Raw genomic sequence first — 24,125 nt, forward strand, 5'->3', positions numbered from 1 at the left:
CAGTCTGTTGTTCCACATCCAGTTCTCACTGTTGCTTCTTGACTTGTATACAGATTTCTCAGGAGGCAGGTCAGGTTACTGGTTTTTAATTTGGACTTAATCATTTCTGAACAAGACCAAAGCAATACAGATACATTTCTCTGCTTTGATCTCTGATACCTTCTGTTCAAGTCTAATTCCTCTTTGTACTGCAGTGAGTAATTCCTCTTTGTACTGCAGTCGCCAGCTTTTCCTGTCTCCTAAGTGGCCTCTCTACATCAAATACCCTTTTCCTGAATCCTCAACCTCTCTACTGACTTTTATCCTTTAACAACATATTAAAATCTCCTGCACCCTGAAGCCTCAGGCCCTGCCCGATGTTTAAGTCCTATGTTCTATGCTAGAGATGGTCTTTGTTCATCTTCATAGCGAAGCTTCTGAAAGATGTTTCAGAAGATGATGATACTGCCTGTATTCTCTATTTCCCTTTCCACCACACTCCACAGAAACTTCCCTTACTAAAGATGAAAACCTCTTTTTTCCTAAACTCCACAGAGCCGCTTTAGAGAGATAGAATAGAGTAGTGGTAACAAGCACGGACTTAGAAGCCATATCCCCCAGAATTTAAATCCCCATTCTACTTCTTATCAACTGCATGATTTTGCCCAAATTTTGTACCTCATCTTCCTCATTTATAACAGGGGCTTATTGTAAGGACTAAAACACATAGGGTTGTTGCATGATTAAGTGAGCTAATACTGCTGCTGCTGCTGCTAAGTCGCTTCAGCCGTGTCCAACTCTGTGCGACCCCATAGACAGCAGCCCACCAGGCTCCCCCGTCCCTGGGATTCTCCAAGCAAGAACACTGGAGTGGGTTGCCATTTCCTTCTCCAATGCATGAAAGTGGAAAGTGAAAGTAGGAAGTCACTTGGTCGTGTCCAACTCTCGGCGACCCCTTGGACTGCAGCCCACCAGGCTCCTCTATCCATGGGATTTTCAAGGCAAGAGTACTAGAGTGGGGTGCCATTGCCTTCTCCAGAGCTAATACTATAAAGTGCTTAAAACGGTACCTAGAAGATAGTAATTATCATGTAAACCTTATCCAATAATCTTTGGTGCTATCTCATCCAGTATCTTTCAGAATATTTGACATTGTTCTCAACAACCTTTTAATTGAAATTCTCCCTTGATTGTCATGACCTATTTTTGTTCATTTACCTAATTTGCTGGCTGCTCCTTCTTATTCTTTATCTTGGTTTCCAGGCTTCCTGCTTTGCCACTCTCTGTATTTAAAACTAAAACAAAATCATACTTTTTAAAGATTTTAAGTTTGGGGATAACTGAACTATTTTATGAATGGGTTCCCATTTCCTACAAGATAAAATTCATGAGTTGAAATCACATTAGAAAATCTCTGACCTATTTCCCATCCTCCATTCCAACCCCATCTTCAACTCCTTCCTTCTAATCTTCAAGCTTCACCTCAAGTCCCACGTTGTACAGAGTCATTTCTGACCCTTTCTCAAATAAGTGCGCCCTCTTCCTGTTCCCAGACTAATTCATGTAACTTCTACCTTTGTCACACCATGTGACACCTGGTGCTGTGAAGCCTCAGAGGAACGGAACTGAGTCTTTCCCACCTTTAAATTCCTAACATTCAGCCTACTGTCTGGTGAGTTGGAAGTGTTCAACAAACATCTGTTGAGTAAATGAAACAATGAATAAAATGAGCACTTTGCTTGGGTCAATGCATCTTTAAAGAAAAAGCTACAGAGTTCAATTCAACACTTACTGAGACCTTCCTATACACAATGCAGAGATCAGAATTCAAAATTTTACTACAACAAAATCACTACTATTGATGTAGCCATATAATACAATCCTGGCAAGCACAGGCTCTGGTATGACTGTTCATATTTCAGCTTCCCTAGTTACTAAGTGTGTGATCCTGGACAAGTTACTCAATCTCTTCCTGCATCAGTTTCCTCCTAAGATAAAAATAATAACAAACATCTTATAGAATTTTTGTTACAAGTTAAACAGATACTAGGAGGTGCTGGTGGCTCAGTGGTAAAGAATCTGCCTACAATGCAAGAAACATGGGTTCCATCCCTGGGTGCAGCAAGATCCCCTGGAGAAGTAAATGGCGACCCACTCCACTATTCTTGCCTGGGAAACTCCATGGACAGAGGAGCCTGGCGGGCTATAGTCCTTGGGGATAGCAAAAGAGTTGGATGTGATTTAGTGACTCAACACAATAATGAGATAATACATGTAAAATGAGAACAACATCTGGAATATATCACATACTCTGAAGTTATTAAAAATGATTTCAAATATTAAAAAGGCTCTGTATAGAATATTTGGGCCTTCCTTAGAAATTTTCATTAAAAACAAACATAAAACTAAGTTGTAGCTCCTCTGGGGAAGAATTCCAGAATTAGGAACATAATTAGTTTATCTTGAACGTAAGAGTGTTAAGGTATGTTTGAGCCCTCTCAGTGTCTCTGGAGGGTATGGGGTTTGATTCTAAACATGATTTCGCCCCTCCTACTGTCTTGCTGTGGCTTCTCATTTGCCCTTGGCCTCCTCAAAGTCACTCTAGCGACAAATGGCTAACATCCGTTGGATCACCGAAAAAGCGAGAGTTCCAGAAAAACATCTACTTCTGCTTTATTGACTATGCCAAAGTCTTTGACTGTGTGGATCACAACAAGCTGTGGAAAATCCTTAAAGAGATGGAAATACCAGACCACCTGACCCGCCTCCGGAGAAATCTGTATGCAGGTCAAGAAGCAACAGTGAGAACTGGACATGGAAAAACAGACTGGTTCCAAATCCAGAAAGGAGTATGTCAAGGTTATATATTGTCACCCTGCTTATTTAACTTCTATGCAGAGTACATTATGAGAAATGATGGACCGAATGAAGCACAAGCTGGAATCAAGATTGCCAGGAGAAATATCAATAACGTCAGATATGCAGATGATACCACCCTTATGGCAGAACGTGAAGAACTAAAAAGCCTCTTGATGAAAGTGAAAGAGGAGAGTGAAAAAGTTGGCTTAAAAGTCAACATTCAGAAAACTAAGATCATGGCATCTGGTCCCATCATTTCACAGTAAATAGATGGGAAATCAGTGGAAACAGTGTTCATTTTGGGGCAGCTTTATTTTGGGGGCTCCAAAATCACTGCAGATGGTGACTGCAGCCATGAAATTAAAAGATGCTTGTTCCTTGGAAGAAAAGTTATGACCAACCTAGACAGCATATTAAAAAGCAGAGTAACTACTTTGCTAGCAAAGGTCCATCTAGTCAAAACTATGGTTTTTCCAGTAGTCATGTATGGTTATGAAAGCTGGACTATCAGGAAAGCTGAGCGCCAAAGAATTGATGGTTTTGAACTGTGGTGCTGGAGTAGACTCTTGAGAGTCCCTTGGACTGCAAGGAGGTCTAACCAGTCCATCCTAAAGGAAATCAGTCCTGAATATTCATTGGAAAGACTGATGCTGAAGCTGAAGCTCCATACTTCAGCCACTTGATGTGAAGAACTGACTCATTGGAAAAGACCTTGATTCTGAGAAAGACTGAAGGCGGGAGGAGAAGGGGATGACAGAGGATGAGATGGCTGGATGGCATCACCACGGACTCAGCGGATACGAGTTTGAGTAAACTCCAGGAGTTGGTGATGGACAGAGAAGCCTGGTGTGTTGCAGTCCATGGGGTTGTAAACAGTGGGACACAACTGAACGACTGAACTGAACTGAAGAGTGTTAAGACACTGATGATGCTCTCATCACTCCCTAATCTCAGTATTGTTCTCCCAGTTCAAGTCTTTGTTCTCTATATTCCCAGTATTCATCCTTCCCCTTTGATGTCTGAGGGCTTTTACGAAACTTTTTTTCATTGAACAACTGAGCAGGGGGAGATGTAGATATAGATACATTTACTTCAATCTGAAAGAAAACTCATTTCTGCTCCAGCCCAAACATGTGATTACTTAAGTTGATTGCAGCCCTGGAGACAATCATAAAGGACTGGGAAACATTCTACAATCACAGCAGATCTATCCTCCTCTGCAGTTTCCTGCACCCACAAAAAGCCAACACTACCCCCTCTTTAAAGCATTTTATCCATCTCTCTGGCCACATCTTAGGTGACGGAACGCTTCCACTGTGCTTTGGGAGCCTCAATTTCTTTCAGATCCTTCCCGGGTGTTTTCCCCAGGGTCGGAGGCGTCCATCTCTTGTGACGCTACTCTGGCCTACAGTTCTCTTTCAACAGCCTTGAAGAAAGAGAACAGAAGTCGGAAACTGTAATATACACAGGGTTGCTTCTTCCTAGACAAGCTGGCAGTGGGGTCCTCTAGTCACCCTGCATACCTCCGCAGAATCAGAAAGTACCCTTAAGTACAGTCCTCTTCAGCTCCGCCCCCGGAACACCACGGTCCCTGGAGCGCAGGCGCCCCAGGGCCCCGCCCCCCATTTCAAAGGCTCGGTCCCTATTGGCCCAGAAGCCGGGGATGGAGCGCCCTGGTCTCGGAACCGGGGAGATCATGTGATTCTTGGGGGCGGGGCTGCGCCGGCCGCTTCCCAGCCAGGCTGAAAGGGCTCGGGAAGCTAGCTGGCCTTGTTGGCCCTTAAATCGCACACTGGATGGCCTGGCCCCAGCTACCCTCGCCGAGCCGCGCAAAGAAGGATGCTCCTGGCTCTCGTCGGCCTCCCAGGTTTGCTTTCCTTCTTTTCCCGAAGGTGGGCCCTTAGGTTCACCCTCCGAAGCCTGCGGCCGCAGGGAAAGCCAAACCCCGAGTGTCCGGAGAGTAACCGGAAGTGCCCTCCCAGGCAGAGGGGCGGCGCCGGCTGCAGCCGGGGTAAGCGCGGCCCGCGGGGCTTGGGAGGGGCATGGCCTGCGAGGCCCAGGGATATGTGGAGGGGTTCGGCGGGACTGGAGACCCCTCGGCCTCTGCCTGATAGGAGCAGCCTCTGTTCCTCTCGACGATGCAGGATCTGAAACCGCCCCTGAGGGCGGACTGAAAGGTGGTCAATGAAAAGTTGAAAGAAGAGAAGCATAGTACTATGGTTCCTGGAGATAATAATAGTAAACACTGCCGGGTACTTTTTAAAGCGATCTTTATCTTGCACTCTGGGGAAAAAAAAAAACAAGGACGTTGAATGGAGTTCTCCACCCACCACCCATCCCCATCTTTAAGGCAGAGATCGGTTATGTTTCATCTAGTCTGTATGCAGAAGAATCTGGTTTAATCATCCCATAATTATTATTGGAAACCGACATTATATACAACTTTGTCATATGCACTTGTCAACTGCATCTGGAGGTTTATAGTGGTAGAAGAATGGGTCATTGATCTAAGTGAAGATAATACGCTTAGCAGAGGCGAAAAATTGAAACAAGTAGAACAGGATTCAGGGCTTTATTATGAAGTTAGTCATTACCCAGAAGGACTCTCAATATTTTGTCTGGAGCTCTCTGGGAGAAAACAATATGAGGAGAGGTGGGAAGAGGTAAGTTATGATTGAAAGATATTGACCAGACTGGGAAGTAAAGGGAACCGATTTTTAGATGTCCAGCGCCAGAAAAATTTAAAATTTCACAAAAATTTTAAATTTCTACATTTTTGACTTTTCCTCCAGGAGAGGCAAGAATTGAGTATTGTTAATAACTGTGGACTGGAGACCTTTTGGAGCCAAAAGGAAGACAGTCTTGAGTCTTTCTTGTTACGGTAAGTAGCATAGCAAACTGTGTTTCCATATAAATGGTGGAGTTTTAGGGGACACGTGAGGGAAACTGGAGGAGAACAAGAAGAAATGGGAGAAGATACTTGGAAAGAAGATCATGACCCTTTCTTAGCTCCTGAGGTAACCCTGCCTACCAATGTTAGTGTATTTTCTACTCCTTTCCAACATGCTTATTCACCATAGGCTTTTAATTATTCCTTCATGATTGATTTGCAGCCCCCAAAAGACAGTATACTTAATGCAGGCCCTGGAGTCAGAGGATGGATATTTACATCCTGGCTCTGCTATTTACTAGCTGTGAGTTCTTAGTTATTTAACTGCCCCGAGTATCATTTTTCTATCTGTAAGGTACAAACATTCCTCATAATACCTATTTTACAATCTTGGAAAGATGAAATGAGATAATCCATGTAATCATTGAAAAATAAATGAGATAATCCCTAGCCTGGGGACTGATACATTAAGCATTAATAGATAGTGCTTTATTGACTTTAATCTGCTTGTCCCATACATCCTTTAACTGTAAGGATGGCCTTGGTCTTTGAAGTTCTACACTCAGCCTGTCTGCTTGGACTTTTACCGCCAGCCTGCCTGTTCTGTGCACTCCAATCCTAGCCATGAAGTGAGAACCAGTCTTTTCCTAGAATGAGATAAGAGAAACCTCTTAGCATAGGGTACTCTGAAGCTGAGACTTGAAGGATATATTTTGGTTTGCCATTTGAAACAGCCAGGGCTGTTAGCCTAGCCTAGATTGGTACTGAGGCTTAGAGGATAATGATGACTCTTTTTTGGTTCTGATATTCATTCATATTTTTCATTCATTCAACAGACATATTCTAGACACTAGGAATATTGCAATGAACAAAAGACTTAAGTCCTAACCATAATGAAAGTTATATTCTAATAGGAGAGAGAAACAAATGAACAGATATAAAATACCACAAAGTTGGATGATAAGTGCTCTGGAGAGAGATAATACATGCTAAGGGGACATAGCTATTTTAGTTAAAGTTGCCAAGATGTGCCTCTTTTTGAGGAAATAATTTTCAGAGACTTGAGTCAAATAAAGGAGCAAACTCCTTGGGTGAAAAGCATTCTAGGTAGATAAAGCAAGTGTAAAGATTCTGATGTGTTATGGGAGGCAGAAAAGCTATGTTAGGTGGTATAGTGAGAATCTTAGGTTTTATTGTTAGTGTGGTAGAAACAGTTACAGTATTTTTCAGTGGGGAAGTATCATGATTTACTTTAAATTTTGACAGCCAGACTGTATATTATTTTCTAGGTGCTGACATCCATCTTAAAGACTCAAATATGTATAAGAAAATGGTTTCCTTATTTTTAATTTTTTTCATTGGTGCCCTACAAATTATTGGCTGTTTAGGGCAAATATACACTCTGAACTGATAAAATTAAGGAATATTATACTTCATTTACCAGGCTATGACCACGCTCAGAATTGTGTTTATACTCTAACTCTCCTATTGACCTTAACAGTAGTACACATTTTAATAAGATAGAACTCCTGGAAAGCCACTGTCTTATAGTAGCTGTATGCATGACTCCAAAGTTTTACATAGCTGTGATTCTGAAGCCTTCCTTTTCCTTCTAACATTTCTCTGTAAATTTTTTTTTTCTAGTTTTTGCATAATCTTCATATTAATCATTAACTGATTGAGTCATTTCATTATTTATTATTTAGTTAATTATTTTAATGCATTTTGAACAAGGCTGTGTGTAAAAGACAGGCACAGACACAGAGGATGACCTCAAGAAATGGTAGGGTTTTTGTGACCCTGAAGATGGAATTAAGAAAATAATAGAACCTGCCATTTACTGAGCATCTATTAATTGAGCACCTAGGTCCTGAGCCAGGTCCTTTATTGACAGTATCCTAGTTCTCATGGCAACTCCTTAAGACATGTAATAGTATTTTCCTTATTTTATCAAAAGGGAAATGAAAGCTAAAGGAAGTAACTTACCCAAGTTCTCATAGCTACAAAAGAACATAGTGGGAATTCGAACCAAAATCTGATTCCAGGGTTTGAACATTCAACTTCAGCTAGCATAGTATACCAACTCTCAGCTCCCATGTTTTTAAAACGCAAAATAAGATACATTTAAATTTTGAAATAATTTCATATTTACAAAAAGTTGTAAAATAATATAAGAATGCTCATACACCCTTCACCCACAGTCCCTAAATGTTAACATTTTACTGTATTTATTTTATGAGTCTGTCTACTTACTCCTCTGTACATACATGTACCTCTGTGTACATTTTTTTTCTGAACCTTGTGAGAGTAAGTTACAAACATAATGCCTCATCTCAAATGATGAGAGAATTAAGTCCTAAAGTCCTAAGACATGCTAAGCCCTAAAATCCTAAGAGAATGAAAGCCTAAAGTCATAGGTATTTAATGAATTAACTTCTCTCCCATGTAGTGCTGCTAGCTATATGCATCTTTGAGAGAATTAAAAAAATAGTTACTCAAATCATTTTCCATAGGGCTTCATTCTTTCCCAGAATGCTAGTTGAAAAAGCCTGTCTTAAATACTTAATTTTTTATTCCCTAAAAACAAGTCTATTCTCTTTTATTATCATTACAGTTATCAAAGTTAGGAAATTAACTTTCATATAATACTATTATCTGATCTTGAGACATTATTAGAGTTTAGCCAGTTGTTCCACTAATGTCATTTTAGGAAAAGAAGAGTTATTTTTGTTGTCCAAGATCCAATCCACCATCACCCGTTTCCTTTGATTGTCATGTCTTTATTGTGGAACATATCCTCAGATTTTGTCTTCCATAACTTTGACTTTTTTTTTTTAAGTTTAAGCCATTTATTTGGCAGAATTTCCTTCAATTTTGCTTTGTCTAGAGTTTCCTCCTGATGAGATTCAGGTTACAATGTTTAATGTTCTGTTCCTCTCTTTGTATCATATTAGGAGACAATTTTTTATCTTGTTATTGATGACGTTAACTGATCATTAGTTAAGATGGCATCTTCCAGGTTTCTGTGAAATTACTTTTTTTTTGTCTTTGTAATTATTAAATGTCTAGTGGGGAGATATATTCTGATTGTGTAAATATCCTGATTCTCAAAACTTTTTATCCACTGTATTTTTGCCTGAAACAATTGTTGCTCTTCTTTTGATTAGACATGTGATGTTTTTAATTCCATCATTTCGTCTACATTTAATTGTTGGCTTCTTTAATAAAGGAAAAAACTTTCCCTTCTCCCTTTTATATTCACTTTTTAAATGAGTACGGACTCATCGATTCTTACTGTATTACTAATTTATTACTGTCAGTATTTATTTTGATGTTGTTTGTTGCAGATTTGTGTAGTGGCAGCCCCTTCAGTGAGGCTTCTGGTCCTCTTAGCATATTATCACCACTCTTTGAGCACTTCCTTGTTTTCTGGAACAACAAGATGTACCAGGTTCATTGTGTACTTTCTAAACCCTGAAATTAGCCATTTCTCCAGTGAGCCCTGGTTACTTTCAGTGGGAAATGGTGTTTAGAAACCAAAATCTGAGTGCTTGGTATGCTGATTACTACTGGGATTTCATTGTTTCTGTGATCTCTCAGCAGACATTAGGAGACCAAAAAGAAAAATACTTTAACATTTCTGTTTTCTCTGTGTATACTTCAAAACTTTGACTTCCCACTGATACTTGTAATTCCAGTTAAACACTGTAGATACAGAGTTCATTCTAGCCTTTCGCTTTTCTATGTTTCTGACTCCCTTGTCTGACAGTGAGACATCTGCTTGCCTTTATATTTACTTATTTTGTCATTCCTAGTCTGTGCATTAAGTAGTGAACCTTTACCAACATGGGGGAAAACTCCTACTAATTATAGTTCAGTAATTGTTTGTAGTTCTATTTATCTTTAGTTTGAGTTTATATAATTCTAATACTGTATTGCAGAATTTTTTGAGTTATTTCCCTCCTGGGTGGTTTTATTATTAATTTGAAATACAGACTTCTTTGTTTTTATTTGAATTTTATTTGAATTCTATTTTAATTATTTTCTCCCCTAGCTTTTCTGTTTATTTATTGAATATGTGAAATGTAACAGTTTAAAAAGTTAAAATGTGTGTTTTTACAAAAATATGTACTAAAGAAGCGTATGATTCTCTTTCCTTCACCCTTTGCTACCAGTTTCACTTTCCTGTCCTTTTGATCCCATTTCCATCTGCCTTATAATAACCAAACTCATTAGTTCTGTCTTTTCTGAGTTTCTTTTTGACCAAATGCATAGATCCATGTGTAATTTTTTAAGTTCTACTTCATTCTTACAGAAAATATAGCATACTGTTTTACACCAGTGCTTTCTAAAATTTACAGTTTATCCTGAAAACTGCCCCACATCAGTTCAGAAAAGTAACCTTCATCCTGTTTCACAGCTACAGAGTACCTCATTATATGTGAACATACTTGCTCTGTGCCAGACACTGTCACAGGTGCTAGAGAAACAGCAACAAATGAAATGAACTAAAATCCTTGTCCTTTAAGGGGCTTACATTGTCCAGAGAAAAATAAGACATGAAACGAGAGGAGGGGTGTTGCATGTGTGGGTCATCTGGGATGGAGATGTGTCATAATTTAAAATAGGATGGTCAGTTATGGCTTTAATGAGAATATGACAATTTATCAAAGATTAGAGTGAGATGAGAAAGGGAACCTTGAAGATCTTGAGGATGAGCACTTTAGCAGGGAGAGACTTACAAGCATAAAGACCTTGAAATGGAAGTGAACCTGGATTGTTTGAACAAAAGCAAGGAGAGCAAGATGACTGGCATACAGTACAGATGAGAAGAGCAGGGAAGTGTGTCAGAGGGGTAGCTAGGAGTCAGATTTCCTAGGGGCTTATAGGTTCTAATAGGAGCAGTTTTGTTGGAGCAGTGAAAGTGAGTATTTGTAGTATGTTCCAGAAACCTTGATAAGATTTAAGATAAGAATTAAAGACAATGAACAGATTGATTTCTTTTGAGGAATTTTGCTGTAAAGAGAAAGAAGTGAAAGTAGCTTGAGGATGAAGTGGTTGAGAGAAGTTTCTTGTTGGTGCTTTTGTTTTAGGAGCGGTAACAGCTAGTTTGCTGATTAGTATGATTCAGTAGTAAAGAACAAATTGGTATTGCAGGAGAGAGAGGACAGAATTGCAGGAGTGATGTCCTTGTGGTGAAAAGGGGGTGGAATCCAGTACCCCGACCAACAGATTGTCCTTAGATTGAGCGGGGGCAGTTTGTCATCCATGGTAACAGAAGGAAAGATGGAGTGCATGACCACACTTGCAAGAGGTTGGTTGTTGTGGTGGGAGCACGTACAAGTGTTTTTTGTGTTTTTGTTTTTTTCCTTCCTTAGATTTTTCTCAATAAAATAGAAAGCACAGTCATCAGTTTTTATTCCCTAGGTGACAGAGGAGGGGGTTTGAATATATGAGAAGGTCAAACATGAAATGATCATTGAAAAGAATAAGTGTGAAGGATATGGAAAATGGTGTTTCTTCCCTTCTGTTTCTCATGTTTCTTCTTTAGTATATCATTGGTAGTTGATAAATGCTGCTGCTGCTAAGTTGCGTCAGTTGTGTCCGACTCTGCAGCCCCATAGACGGCAGCCCACCAGGCTCTGCTGTCCCTGGGATTCTCCAGGCAAGAACACTGGAGTGGGTTGCCATTTCCTTCTCCAATGCATGAAAGTGAAAAGTGAAAGTGAAGTCGCTCAGTCATGTCTGACTCTTAGCGACCCCATGGACTGCAGCCTACCAGGCTCCTCCGTCCATGGGATTTCCAGGCAAGAGTACTGGAGTGGGTTGCCATTGCCTTCTCCGAGTTGATAAATACAATAGCTTATTACTTTTCTCTTTTTCTCCCTTGAATCAGCCCATTGTTTTCCTTAGTGTTAGTCTATATTCCTGTATTTCCTGTTGGGCTTGAATGTTTAACTTATCTAGTGGTGTAGCCCTACAAAAGATAGGGCCTGAGTAGAAAGACCTCAGGAAGCTCAGTAATAAAGAATCCGCCTGCCAATGCAGGAGACAAGGGTTCAGTCCCTGGGTCAGGAAGATCCCCTGGAGAAGCAAATAGCAACCCACTCCATATTCTTGCCTGAGAAATTGCATGGACAGAGGAGCCTGGTGGGCTACAGTCCATGGGGTTGCAAAAGATTTGGACACGACTTGGTGACTAAACAACAACAACAGCAAGACCTCAATGTCTCTCTTCTGTCTGTCTCTCCTTTTTAATCTCCCAGTCATTTGAAGATGTGATTGTCTGCCTTACTGGGGAGGAGGAGTAGAGTGGTTAGACTCTGAGCACAGGGCCCTTTTCAATAATGTTATAAAGGAGAATTATATAATTGTGATCTTTCTGTGTATAAGGACTTCTTTAAGATGCTCAATCTTTGGATATTTCCATACATGTACATCCCTCTAAAAACAAGAAAACCTGTTCCATATCTCTTCACTGTACAAAGAAAAGCCTGGCATTATAGACAGATTTGAAGCCCAGGCTTTTAGCTACAGTCATTTTTCTTTTTGAGCAAGGTTTGTGCTCTTATGATCATATCAAAGCAGAATCTTAGATCCCTTTATCATAATAGTTATTATAAGAGCTAACACAGAATGCTTACCATGAAATACTGATTAACTTATTATTCAACTCAATGATGTGAGGTTAACTTCCATCATTCATCCATTTTATAAATGAAAAAACTAGCTACAGAGTGATTAAGAAATTTGCCAGACATCACACAGCTAGGATGATAGTAAGAGAAACTTTTCTTTCTCTTTACACTGAGAATTCTAATAATCATTAACCATTTCCTTCCAAACGTTCTACAGAAAGGACTGCACAGGTATTCATAGTCCCTTTTGGGTTGTTTTCCTCAAGAGCAGGCATATTAGTTATTAGATGTCTTGACTACTCAGTTGAACCAAGGGAAGAGGAGGAATCCTGGTTTTGAGATCACTTGAGTTGATTAAAGAAACAATTCTTTCTGGTACTTTCCATGTATGTGTTGCTGATTTGTTTTAGTTAGAGAAAAACCACTGCTGTCAACCCCTGTAAAACGTAGAGCACTTGTGGAATTTGATGCAGAAATTCTGTCTTTTCTACAGCAATTTTAATTGTGAGCATTTTAGTTATGGAAATATAAATAATATTTCTTCTTTGTCTAACAGGGTTGTAAATACCACATAAGGAACGAGTGCATGTGATGCTGGAAACTTGTAAAGAGGAACTGCTCATGACTGAAAGGCCTAAGACAGATGTATCTTTCAAGTTCTTATCGAGAAAATGACTGTGAAGAAAATGATGGGTCAGGAAGACCAGTGGAAAACTCCCTAGGAGAGAGCCATAGAAAATGTACACTTCAGAAGAGAGATATAATCAGAGAACTCAAAAAAGGAAAATATATCATGTATGCCCTCAGAAGGGTAAAAAGATTTTTATTCATGTGCATGAGATTACTCAAATAGATGATCAGATATACGAGTGCCTTGAACATGAGCAAAACTTTTGTGAAAACTTAGCTCTTATTATGTGTGAGAGAACCCACACTGGGGAGAAACCTTATAGATGTGATATGTGTGAGAAAACCTTTATCCAAAGCTCAGATCTTATTTCACATCAGAGGATCTACAGTTATGAGAAACCTTATAAATGTAGCAAATGTGAGAAGAGCTTTTGGCACCACTTAGCCCTTTCAGGACACCAGAGAACGCATGCAGGTAAAAAATTCTATACATGTGATATCTGTGGCAAGAATTTTGGTCAGAGCTCTGATCTGCTTGTCCACCAGCGAAGCCATACAGGCGAGAAACCATATCTGTGTAGTGAGTGTGATAAATGCTTCAGCCGAAGTACAAACCTCATAAGGCATCGAAGAACTCACACGGGTGAGAAACCGTTTAAGTGTCTGGAGTGTGAAAAAGCTTTTAGTGGGAAATCCGATCTTATTAGCCACCAGAGAACTCACACTGGTGAAAGACCCTACAAATGTAATAAGTGTGAGAAAAGTTACCGACACCGGTCAGCCTTCATTGTTCATAAAAGAGTACATACTGGGGAGAAGCCCTATAAGTGTGGTGCCTGTGAGAAATGCTTTGGCCAGAAATCAGACCTTATTGTACACCAGAGAGTCCACACAGGTGAGAAGCCGTATAAATGCTTGGAATGTATGAGAAGTTTTACCCGGAGTGCCAACCTCATCAGGCACCAGGCAACTCACACTCACACTTTTAAATGCCTTGAATATGAGAAGAGCTTCAGCTGTAGTTCAGACCTTATTGTGCATCAAAGAATTCACATGGAAGAGAAACCACATCAGTGGTCTGCATGTGACAGTGGCTTCCTCCTAGGCATGGACTTCGTTGCCCAACAGAAAATGAGAACTCAGACAGAGGAGTTGCATTATAAGTACAGTGTCTGTGATAAAAGCTTTCATCAGAGCTCAGCCCTTCTTCAACATCAGACAATCCACTTCGGTGAAAAACCATATATCTGTAATGTGGCTGAGAAAGGTCTTGAGCTCAGCCCTCCCCATGTATCAGAAGCCTCACAGATGTCTTGACCAGACAAGAAGTTGTTATACCATTAAAAAAAAAAAAGATGTATTTACAATGTAAGAGAACTCATTTAAGATGGAGAACTCAAACTCAGACTTTCCTCAGAGCTCAGACTTTATTGGGGACCAGAAAATCTGCAGTTGTAGGAACTTGAGAAATGGTTTGACCAGAGAGCTGTCTTTATAGAACCGTATCAATCACTCCAGTGAGAAACCTTACAAATGCCCTGAGTTTTTGGAAAACCTCAGTCCAAGCTCATGTCTGATCACCCACAAGAGGATTTATACAGGTGGGAAACTTACAAGTTCAGTGAATGTGAGAAAGCTATCTAGCAATGCTCACCTCTCCTCATTCCAAGAGAATTCAGATCAGAGGATGATATTTTTTTAATGCCCTGTGAAACAGTGCTTCAGACAGTATGCACGCCTCATTGGACATCAGAAAGCCCCACTGGAAAGAAACCCCAACAGTTGTGAAAAAAGCCTCTTAACATAACTGTGACTTTATTACCTATCAGAGAAGCCATACAGGTGAAAATTTGTGTATTTGCCTTGAATGTGGCAAAAGCATTAAGTGGAGAGCTTTCTTGGGTTTGCAACCCACGCCACCACCCCCCCCCCCCCCCAAAAAAAAAATCTGATGAAGGACCTTATGAATTCTCAGAATGAGAAAAACTTCTGTCAATGATCAGTTCTTGTACACCAGGGAACTTGTATAAGTGAAAGACCCTATAAATAACCCTAAGTCTGGGGGGAAAAAAAATCCTTGCAGGAAATCTCTACCTTATTGGGCCCCAAAGAAACTACTCTGGAGAGCATTTTGTAGACCTCTAAAGAGGTCTAACTCGATTGTGTACATTTAATAGGTATGAGAAGAACTGTTCTCATAGTTAGTTGACCCCTGTAGTAGAGATGACTTTTAATGGAGTCGACATGCAAACCGTTTTGTTTAGATTCCCAGAAACGTTTTCTGGGAAGAGCTAGAGCAGGTCAGAGTAGGCCTGATGGGTAACTCAGGTAAAGATGCTTTTCTTTTATCTGAACCACTGAATGATTGCTTTACTTTCAGTTTTTAAAATTTGGAACTCCAATAAAAGGAAGGACTGTAATTGAGATAGAAAGTGTGGCATGTGTTACTGTTGGGGAAAGAAGTACATTGACTTTGCCTCTGTTGATTTTCTAATTCTCGGGTAGAACGGGGACTAGTGTGTTGATACCAGCATGGGAACCTTCTGCTGGTTGTGAAAAGAACTAAACAACTGGGGAGTAGTTATCCTAGATCAAAACATTCCCCAGAATTTCCCCTTTGGAGGACCAACCTCATAATAAGGCAGAATGTTCAACATTTTACTTGGTGTGAATTGAGGCATACCTTCAGTCCTCGCCCTAAAATATCTTTTGGACTATTACTTGTATTTGCAATTTCAGCTTTAGAGAGTTGTTTGTTATCAACAGAGAAGTGCAAATTCCAGGATGATCATTATGATTTTGCTAGTTGCCATATTTTTGTGACTTCATTTATCATGTTTCTTTCAATGGTAAGATATACTCAATCAACTCCTTGCAAAGTGTTTAAGGGAAGGCTGACAGACTCAAGTCTGAGTCAGCACAGAGTAAAACACATACTGATGCGTTATTAATGGAGAAACGACTAATTTTAAGAATCCTGACTAAAAAGCTGGTAATGTTTCTTTTTCCCCCCACTCCATCATCCTGTTTATAGCAAATCCAAGCCTCATAATGATATACCTTTCATTTATTTTGGTTCTGCCAAGGAAAGAGAATACTTTTTTATTTCTGGGGAAAAGACAAGTCACCACAATATAAGGTGTACATTTGGCTTGTAAAATAGGATTCTAAATGCTAGAAGGGAAAAGGAGTTGGCATTCATCAGAGGTTTCAGGATAGGCACTTATCTCCAATTTAGTATAATTATGATTACCTTTAACATTCTCTGGAAACAATTAATTCAGGGATCTATAAATGCATGCTTGTGAGGTTTTTTTCCCCCCTTCCCTCAGATTAAAAGACATTTAATATAAATACTTAGGAGTCCTACAGTCTTTGGTACTGTAGACTGGTGAATAAATATTTGCGGTCCTCTGATACATCTTAGCAGATCCTGAACTCTAGAAGCATTGGTGTTTGGACTCATGGGGGGTGGCCAGCTGCTAGACTGCCACCTTGCGTATGGCTCCAAGCTTTGATTCTAATGACAGGTTGGTGACCTTGATAATCTTAGGGTCAGAGGATATAACATAGTGATAAGGAATTTGATTCTAGGCTGTTTTTTCTTTCTTTTAGAAAACAGATCCTGGAAGTTTATTTGATCTGATGTGTTTTAGTAATTTTCATTAGCTCTTACACCATAAAAACTTGCTCTGTGTGATAAAACACACAAGATATATTTGTTTCTTTTTGATGAAAATCATGCCTGTCACTAGTATATATTTGACAGTTGTAATTTTTAAAATAGTATTGGATGTATGGCTTGGTGGTGATGAAAATTAGTCCTTATGGCTACTTGTTAGTCATTAGAACTTGGAGAAGGGCACAGTTGTTAACTTTGGTGGGGCAATGACCTGCCCCTTTCAACTAATCTTACCGGTAATTGTCTCTAGTCTTTAAGTAAATTAAGGATGGACCATCCCTCAACCAAAACTTTGAGGGTATGAAATAGGTCTGAGGGCTTTTAACCATGGGGGAAAAAAGGGTGTTGGTATTACTCATATAGAATAACCTGAGGTTGGAGAGGACCACTTAGGAGCCTGTAACCAAAACTAGAAGGTAACTTCTGGAATGGAGGGAGGTTCTCTTGAGACAGTGCCAACCTAAATCTACCTCAGGTAAGTAGTTAGAGGAACTTTATCAAGATTTCAGACCAAACAAGACACTTGTATTCAGTCAGTGTATTCCTATGCTTTCATGTTTTTGTTTTCCCTTAATTCTTAAATAAAAACATTGTTCTGAAAACTCCATCTTTGCCTCCACTGTACTCAGAAAAAGCGTTTCCCTTTCATTTGTGTTACAATAAAGCAGATGTTCAAGAATCCTTACAGTGTGTACATATATTAAGCCATCATCATGTATACTTTAAGTACCTTATATTTTATTTGTCAGTTACATTTCAATAAAGCTAGGGGAAAAGAATAAAGTGGATATTCATGTGACCCTTAGGCCTGCTGGTGACACTAGCCATTGGACCATCGCTTGAATTCCAGGAATTTTTAAAAAATAGGATCCTGGGAATTTTTGATGTTAAAGAGGGTGAATGGAAACCTGGAAGGGATTACTGTCTTTGCTGTAGACTTTGCATCCTATTGGAGCCTCCCCACTGCATTACATACCAAGTGTGGGGAGGAGTAATAGCTTAAACTAACCATATGTGGGCTAAAACTCAGAAGCCAGCAAAACTGTGAGTAAGCTACACCCTCAAAGGACAATTTTTGAACTTTCAATTCCCAGTAAGAAGAATCCACATATGACTCCAGTTGTACCTTTCTCCCACCTTGTCTTATCATTTGTTGAGGATGGCAAAAATGATGGCATTGGTGTTCCTCCCATTATAAAGTTTGCTCCAGTTTACATCTATTTGCTCTGTCACAGAATAGGTCCCAGCGTTTTAAGGGGGTCTCACTGTGGGAAAAGAATAATAAGAGTTAAGACAGTTTGGGTTGTCTGAAATTTGGATTGGTGAAAAGGGGAAGGGACAATGGTACAATTTCAAGGCCTGTGGCTTTCATGCTTATTCCCTGCCCACCCCCCACCCCACACACCCCCCACCCCTGCGCCCCACTTAAAGTGATGCTGGGCTGTGGTGAAAAATATTTCTGGAAAAAACTCTAGTCACATCCCTTACAAATAAGTAGAGGAGGGATGGTGCCACACTGTCCCTGGGGTAGAAGAAGGGGAAGGTGCTTCCCAGGACACACACATGCCACCGGAGTTGAAATAGTTCACATTGCTTCCGAGATGACGGGGGTGGGGCGGATTTGTAATGCAACTGAAGCTTTCTTGTTTCACGCCCCAAACGTTAGCTTGTGTTGTTACTCTACCCAAGTGGAGACTTGAACTTAAAAGTGAGGGAGCCTGAAGGCTGTTAACCCTTGCAGAAAGAAGATATAGGGATCCTACTAACAGTAGTGACTGATAACATCAAATAACTGGTAATTAGTGAAGAAAAGACAAGACTTGTGGAGTAGCTCCTGGTGTTTATACTCACTTTCAAGTTCTCTGCAACACTCTTGTACCCGAGAATCTTGGTCTTAATTTCCTGGCTCAAAAAGTTGCATTAATACATCTGACAAAGAGAAGTCTTTTATACAGAATTCCAAGTGGAACTCCTCACTATCGATTCCCGGACCTCTTCTAAAAGGAGTCTGTCTCCCAGGTGGAGAAGTTGATGCTCCTTTGGAACACACGAGGGCAGTTTGTTTGGGGGCTGCTGCTGCTACTGCTAAGTCACTTCAGTCATGTCCAACTCTGTGTGACCCCATAGACGGCAGCCCAACAGGCTCTCCTGCCCCTGGGATTCTCCAGGCAAGAACACTGGAGTGGGTTGCCATTTCCTTCTCCAATACATGAAAGTGAAAAAGTGAAAGTGAAGTCGTTCAGTCATGTCTGACTCTTAGCGACCCCATGGACTGCAGCCTACCAGGCTCCTCTGCCCATGGGATTTTCCAGGCAAGAGTACTGGAGTGGGGTGCCATTGCCTTCTGTAGGGCCATATCATGGTTTGCCAACAGGCTGTTTAAACCAGATCAGTTGTTCTGACTGGGCAGGGGACTGATAAGGGAGTTGTACGGAACTGTCACTGCTGCTGTGACCTGGCTTCTCTGTCAACGTCATAAGCCCACGCTCTCAGGCCTCATTCTCCATCCCTATTCAACCACCACCACCATCCCCATAAGATCATCGACTACACTGAGAAAAACCTCCAGTAGCCAGAGCCCTCCTGACCACTTCAAATCTCTCTATCCTGCCTTTCTTCTCCTGAAGCAATAAATATCCTGGCTCATTTAACGTCAAGCTCATTCTCTCCAACAACCTCTGGAACCTTCCTTATCTCTCTATGGATTTTTCACTTATTTCTTTCATTAAGATTTTCCCCTCACATCTTCAAAAAACTATAGATGTCCTTTCATTCCCTTTTATTTAAGTTTGGGTTGCTAGTTTTTCTCTTCCCCCGATTCCAGAATTCACCAGCTTAAAATCTATACTGCCTCTATTTCTAAGTATTCATTTCCTATCACTAACCTCCCTAGTATCTATTCTCTGATGATCAGAAATGACTGAACAATATCCATGGATAGAGCACTCTACTGGGCAGGCACAGTTTATGGAATGTGGGCCAAAAGATAACCAATATTTAAAGGGAAGCTCAGTTTTCAAATGGCCATTCTTTGTGTTCCATTGTGCAGCATTAAGTCTTTATACAGACAAGAGAGAGGAGGTTTTTCTCAATGTTCTTTCCCTGAGAATTGAGAGTCTCAATAGAGCATCTTTACTGAACATCGATACTTTATGCACCATTGAATCTGATATCACAAAGCCCAGTTTCAGAGCAACTTGCTCAATAATCTAAATCAGCTACAAAGTAACTTCATGGACTTAGATGAAATGAAGTAGGTAGAATCTTGATAAGCCTCTTTGTATCCCTCATTTGTCACTTACAGGGAAGAGGTCTTCAACTATTCTTACACATTGTGTTACTGGGGCTTCTGAGTGCTTACTGAATGACTTGCCTCCTGGGGTCCTTCTCAAGGAAATGATATGACTCCATGTTTCCTGGTGATCAGAGGAACTAACACATCTCCCCAAACTGCACAATTGAGGATGAATATTAGGCATTTGAATCAGAACTTTTAAAGATTTCTATTAGGGTCCGGCAGGCAATTTTAGGAGGAGATGTACCAAGAAAGAACTAAGAATGTAATGACTGTTGAGTGAAGGCCCAATATCTGAATCACTGCTATTAAGGGAAAAGAGACCAATGGTTATTGATGATGTCTAGATGATGTCTATTTTAAGACAATGTGTGGCCATCTTGAACATTCAAAATAGTCCCCAAGAAATAATAATTTAAAAAGAGGTACAAAAAGGAAAATCCCTCATCATCTCAGCAATCATCTCAAACTCTATGCTGATGAGTTAGCAAATAATGTTGCTTCTTTTCTTAGCCATAGTAAAGTAAATTATTTCTGGCAGCAAGCCTATGCATTATATGAAAGCTGTTTAATGAAAAATGAACATGTTTGGGGGTTTTTAGTAGCTTAATCTAGAAGTGTCAACTGACAAAGGAAATATGATACTTGAAAAAAGCTTATTAAACAGGTTTTGCTGTGGAATAGAGAACAACAAAATCTGAAGACCAAGATGGCATTATTAAAAGGGGAAGAACAGAGCATTCACAGTAGAATCAACAGGGAAGATTTTGTAAATAATAAGGCCTGACTTCTTCCAAAAAGATGCTGCTTCAATGAATCCAGAAGGGTCTGATCCTAGAAAACATTTTTTTGAGTCTCCTCAAAAGACTGTACTAAGTATCTAAGGTTGAGAACCACTGACATACAGGCATGAGAAATTGTTAAGATTTTTAAAATCAGACAGGTGAATATTTCAAGCAGTTTATATTATTAATGATGAAAGAAAGAGATCATTCTCCACTACCTGGTGTAAAAAACAATGCTTATGCTGGAAACAGGAATAATTACCTTGATGACCTTGGAAAAAAATGAAGATAACTTCATCAATGTAATTAAAGGCAAGGGACAAAATCCCTGTGGACTAAGAAATTTAACTTGGGGGGGAATAAAAGGAATTTAAGCTTTTTTATTTATTCAGCCAGAGCTATTGTATCTTCTTGGGGATCACCAGAAGGTAAGATTGGAAAAAGTTTAGATTACAAAATTTCTAACACCTTTTTGATTTCAGTGAGGTAGAAATGGATGGAAACCTATACTATGTTAGATACTTTCAAATCAATAGATATATTATCTTCTTAACTTGGCCTACCTTAATTCATCCCATATTTAAATTTAAATAATATTAGTCTTGTCTAGGTTTTGGGTTCTTTTTAAAGGATAGATGTATATAAGGCATTCTTGTTATTTGTTATTGAATGAGCACTATTTTAAAACTCATTCAGAGAATTTCTTCATGGAACTATTTAATTAATTCAAGACATTTTCCCCTAGGAAAGGACATATTAAACCCCATGTAAAGCACAGTTCTGTTTGATTAAAATAGTATTTAAAAATAATTTTAAAATAGTATTTTTAAAACTTAAGACATTTTGGTGGCCTATAACTAGTTTAGAAAATGTCATTATACAACATAATAGGATAAAAATAAAGATGGAAATTAATATATTTTAATTTCATTTTAATTAACACAAATTAATTTGTGTTAACATCAAATAATTAACACAATGATTGAACTGTGTTCTTCAAAATTTATATATTGAAGTCCCAGTCCCTCAGAATGTGACCTTATTTGGAAATATGGTCCTAACAAAGGTAATGTGGTTAATTAAAATAAGGTCACTAGAGTGAGTGTTAATGGAAATGACTAGCATTCTTATAAAAAGAGGAAATTAGGGAAAATAAGATACAAACACAGTGAAACTGCCATGTGAAGATGAAGGAATACATCAGGGTTGTCTGCTACAAGCCAGGGAAGAGCAGAGCTTGTCAGCAACCACCAGGAGCGAGGTGAATGCCATGAAACTGACTCTTTCTTGCAGCCTTCAGAAAAATCAGTTTTGCTGACACCTGGATCTGACATTTCTAGCCTTCAGAACTGTGAGACAGTAAGTTTTGATTGTTTAATCCTGCAAAGTTTTTGGTACTTTGTTATGGATGTGTAGCAAGCAAATACAATATGATTAATTACCATAAGTGTAATAATGGTAATGATTAAGATGGTCGAATCTTGTATTTCCTGAGTTCATATATTTTAGATTAAGCTTTATGTTGAGTTATAATCTTTTATTGTTTTTGCAACCATCCTGAGAGATGATATTAGTCTCACTATAGAATTGTTTTTAGAGACGATTCCTGATAATGGTGCTGTCGGCAGTAGAGCAGTGATTCAACCACAGATCTGTCGGATCTTAAAGTCCCAGTTCAGCACTCTGCTCTGACAGCAGTTGAAGAGACCATATGACTGAGTTTAGTGAGTGGGGAGCATATTGTCTATTAATGAAATAGATTTCATGAGGATGACGTAGTTGTTTTAGCGTTTGGAATTAAGGAATGAACTGAAAATTTAGGGGCAACTTGGAGAACAAAGCTTATTCTTTATGAGCATAGTAACCTGAGCCAAACTCTCACATTGGAAATATTTGGGGATGAAAGAGTAGAATTCTCAGGAATTGTTTTTTTAAAAAAAACTTCTTGAGATGGTGAAAGTAACCTCTTCCACAGTATCCTGAACCCCAAAAGAAATAGTTGTCATTAGATTTTCTGTCAGTTTGGAACCTGTGGAGGTCTCTGATAAGGAGAGTGATATAACTCAATGCTACTGAAAAAGGTGGGCTTCCTAGATGGCTTAGTGGGTAAAGAATCTGCCTGCAATGCAGGAAAGCCAGGAGACTTGGGTTTGACCCCTGGGTCAGGAAAATCTCCTAGAGGAGGACACAGCAACCCACTCCAGTATTCTTGCCTGGAGAATCCCATGGACAGAGGACCCTGGCAGGCTACCATCCATGAGGTCACTGAGAGTTGGACACAACTGAGCATGGGAATGAAAGGATTTACTTTCTTGGAAATTTAATGTTGCTACTGGGAGAGGAAATTTTCAGACATAGCAGTCTGTCTTCCAACATGTACTATCTTTTCTTTATGTGGCATACCATGAGAAGGTCATCTTTGAAGGCAGGAAAATGGACTACAGCAGTGGTTCTCAAACATGTGCTCAGTCATGTCTGACTCTTTGAGACCCTATGGACTGTAGATAGCCTGCCAGGCTCCTCTGTCCATGGGGATTCTCCAGGCAAGAATACTGGAGTGGGTTGCCATGTCCTTCTCCAGGGGATCTTCCCAACCCACGGAAGCAAACCCAGGTCTCCCGCATTGCAGTCAGATTCTTTACCGACTGAGCCACCAGGGATTAACCAGCATCCGAATGACCTGGAGGCTTATTGAAACATATTTCTGATTCAGTAGGTCTGGGGTGGTGCCTTGAAATGTAAATTTCTTGCAAGTTCCTGCTGCTGCCACTGACAAGTTGCTTCAGTCGCATCCGACTCTGTGCGACCCCAGAGAGAGCCCACCAGGGAGCCCACCGGGTGGGCTCCCCCGTCCCTGGGATTCTCCAGGCAAGAACACTGGAGTCGGTCGCCATTTCCTTCTCCAATGCATGAAAGTGAAAAGTCAAAGTGAAGGCCCTCAGTCGTGTCCGACTCCTAGCGACCCCATGGACTGTAGCCTACCAGGCTCCTCCATCCATGGGATTTTCCAGGCAAGAGTACTGGAGTGGGTTGCCATTGCCTTCTCCCCTGCAAGTTCCTAGGTGATGTTAACACTAGTGAAAGGTTGTTGTTGAATCATACGAAGACACTGGGATTCTTGGCCCCCGGAGGAGAAGAATTCAATCCGGGGCCAGAGATGAGGCTTGATCGCTCAGAGCTTTTGTGTAATAAAGTTTTATTAAAGTATAAAGGAGATAGAGAAATCTTCTGACATAAGCATCAGAAGGGGGCAGAAAGAGTACCCGCTTGCTAGTGTTAACAATGAAGTTATATAATCCAAAGAATATCTGGAGGTTGTAAAGACCTCATCAGACCCACTCCCATAATTTACATTTTAAGATAATAC

At 39.9% G+C, this 24,125-nt stretch overlaps 1 protein-coding gene across 2 annotated transcripts; it reads left to right on the forward strand.

Moving 5' to 3' along the window:
• Positions 1-4,531: 4,531 nt before the first annotated feature.
• Positions 4,532-17,285, forward strand: ZNF322 (zinc finger protein 322). 2 transcript variants are annotated; one of them, XM_010832284.1, is made up of 3 exons: positions 4,532-4,849; positions 5,631-5,719; positions 12,923-17,285. In XM_010832284.1, exon 3 carries the CDS (start codon positions 13,105-13,107, stop codon positions 14,311-14,313), a length of 1,209 nt encoding a protein of 402 aa, XP_010830586.1. In that variant the 5' UTR covers positions 4,532-4,849; positions 5,631-5,719; positions 12,923-13,104; the 3' UTR covers positions 14,314-17,285. The 2 variants fall into 2 exon arrangements, with proteins under 2 accessions (XP_010830586.1, XP_010830587.1); XM_010832285.1 differs by having other exon boundaries at positions 4,532-4,705.
• The last annotated feature ends 6,840 nt before the right edge of the window (positions 17,286-24,125 follow it).

Source organism: Bison bison, unplaced genomic scaffold (genome assembly GCF_000754665.1).
Source record: "Bison bison bison isolate TAMUID 2011002044 unplaced genomic scaffold, Bison_UMD1.0 scf7180017860731, whole genome shotgun sequence".
NCBI lineage: Eukaryota > Metazoa > Chordata > Mammalia > Artiodactyla > Bovidae > Bison > Bison bison.

What these genes read in the sequence shown, in the direction of transcription:
- ZNF322 (XM_010832284.1), top strand. Translation starts at nt 13,105, where the DNA reads ATGTACACTTCAGAAGAGAGATATAATCAGAGAACTCAAAAAAGGAAA.